General features: G+C 52.2%; 1 protein-coding gene across 1 annotated transcript in view; it reads right to left on the bottom strand.

Annotated features, from left to right (window-relative positions):
• HOXA3 (homeobox A3) overlaps nucleotides 1-1,878 on the bottom strand; it is a 20,881-nt gene that overhangs the window by 1,514 nt on the left and 17,489 nt on the right. Inside the window, 2 exon segments of the mRNA XM_014590742.2 lie at nucleotides 1-136; nucleotides 1,629-1,836. Coding sequence (XP_014446228.1) covers nucleotides 1-136; nucleotides 1,629-1,836 — 344 coding nt within the window.

Below are 1,878 nucleotides of genomic sequence, written 5' to 3' on the forward strand. Positions count from 1 at the left end.
CGGCGTGGCCGGCACAGGTAGCGGTTGAAATGGAACTCCTTTTCCAGCTCCACCAGCTGCGCGCTCGTGTAGGCCGTGCGCGCGCGCTTGGATGAAGCCTGCCCAGGCGGGCTCTTGTCGCCAGCGCAGCTCTCGCCTGTGAGGACAGATGATGCCGTGTGGGGACAGATGAGACAGCAAGAGCGGCGTCAGGTGCTGCCCACAGCCCCGCCCAGTCCCTGCCCTAGTCCGGCTCCTCCTTCCTCCAGTCCCAAAGGTACCTCCAGCTGTCTGGGCCCAGAAAGGTGAAGAAACTAGGGGCTGCCCTCTCTCCTGGTGGGGAAAACAATGCAAGTAGCTAGTCCCTCCATCAGCCAAGAAGCAAATCATAGCCTTCTCCAAGGTGAAAAGGACAGAAAAGCATAACCCCCAAAATGCCTTTCTGGTCTGTATTTATTAGCTATTTGCTTTCTGACTCATTTACTGGTCTTTTGGATCTATCAGACAACAAGTTCCCTGTGGGCAGGTCTCACCATCTTCATTTCCTTCCCTTCACAGTAACTGAAATGTGAACATCTAATGTACACTTCATACCTTCTTCCCTTCCCTCACTGTCTGACTCAATGACTAGACAGTAATTTCAAATGGATATTTATTTATATCTCCCTAGAGGAGATGGGCAGAGTGGAAACCCCAAACGGGAAAAGACAAAAGACGAAGATCTGTCAAAAGGAAGAGAACTCACTGAAGGTATCTATTTCTGCTGAGGAGGCCCAAGCCCCTCATGCTGAGTCCTATTCAACAGGGTTCCCTTGTCATCATGTAGCCTGTCCTAACTTTACCCACTAATTTCTTGCTTTCTCCTTCTCTCACTGAATTCTTGCTTTACTCTTCTCCCTGCCCAGCCCTCCAAATCCTGTCTCTGAAGGTTCCAGATGCTCAGGTTAAGAACAGAATACTGGCAACTGGAGAAGTCAGAGGCAAAGATAACCAAGAAGGTGGGAAGCCCAAGGCCTGGGGCCTTTCCTCCACTTTCCTCCAGTTCCAGGAGGCCCATGTGGTTCCCATTAGGATGACAAGTCTACATCCCCCTCCCCAGAGATTGCCTGGCTGCTTTCATTGTTCTAAGTCTGAGCAAAGTCTTCCCAGAGGTAAGGCAGCCACTCCATCTGCTGGAGCAAAAATTGGCTCTGATTACAGGCAAAGCACTGATTCTGACTTGGGGGGTGATTAGGCCTGCTTTTTTTGCTGCTGCATTTCAGTGTCCAGAGAATGTCACTGTTTCATTAGAATAGAACTGGTCCAAAGAGCAGAGCTCAGGATGGTTCTGTCTAGAGGCCTTAACTCCAAGTGGAACTTGAAAGGAATTTCAAGTTCACTAGGTCCCACTTGCCCTTAGAGAGAGATCCAAAGAGATTCCCATCAAGTCTCTTTGTCCAGGCTACCCCAGCCCACAGAAGCCTATCACCTCCCTATGTTGCAAAGACTCTGGCAACCTTGTTTTTAGGGGGAAAAGGGTGGCTAGTAGAGGCTACCAATGAATTCCTAGAGGTGTTCCAGTACTCCCAGACTGTACTGGCTGTGGTAGAAAGTGGCTTGGGGGAGTGGAGCCAGGCCAGAGGACCCTCCTCCAGAAGGCACCCCTTTACCTGAGCTGGAGCCGCTGGTTTTCTGCTTTGTGTTTTGTCTTGACTCTTTCATCCAAGGGAAGATTTGTTTTGCTACGGTAGGCGAGTTGAGTAGGGGACTCTTGGCTGCACTGGTAGGGACTGGGTTGCTGCTGGCATTCTGAGGTGGGGAGACCGAGGAAGGAGGTGGGGGTGCAGCAGGGGTGGGGGCATTAGGCTGTGGTGGGGGCTGTGGTGGGTGGGGGGGCGGGGGGGCGGCCCGGGGGGGGGG

The sequence above is a fragment of the Tupaia chinensis genome, unplaced genomic scaffold, assembly GCF_000334495.1.
Source record: "Tupaia chinensis unplaced genomic scaffold, TupChi_1.0 Scaffold000479_1, whole genome shotgun sequence".
NCBI lineage: Eukaryota > Metazoa > Chordata > Mammalia > Scandentia > Tupaiidae > Tupaia > Tupaia belangeri.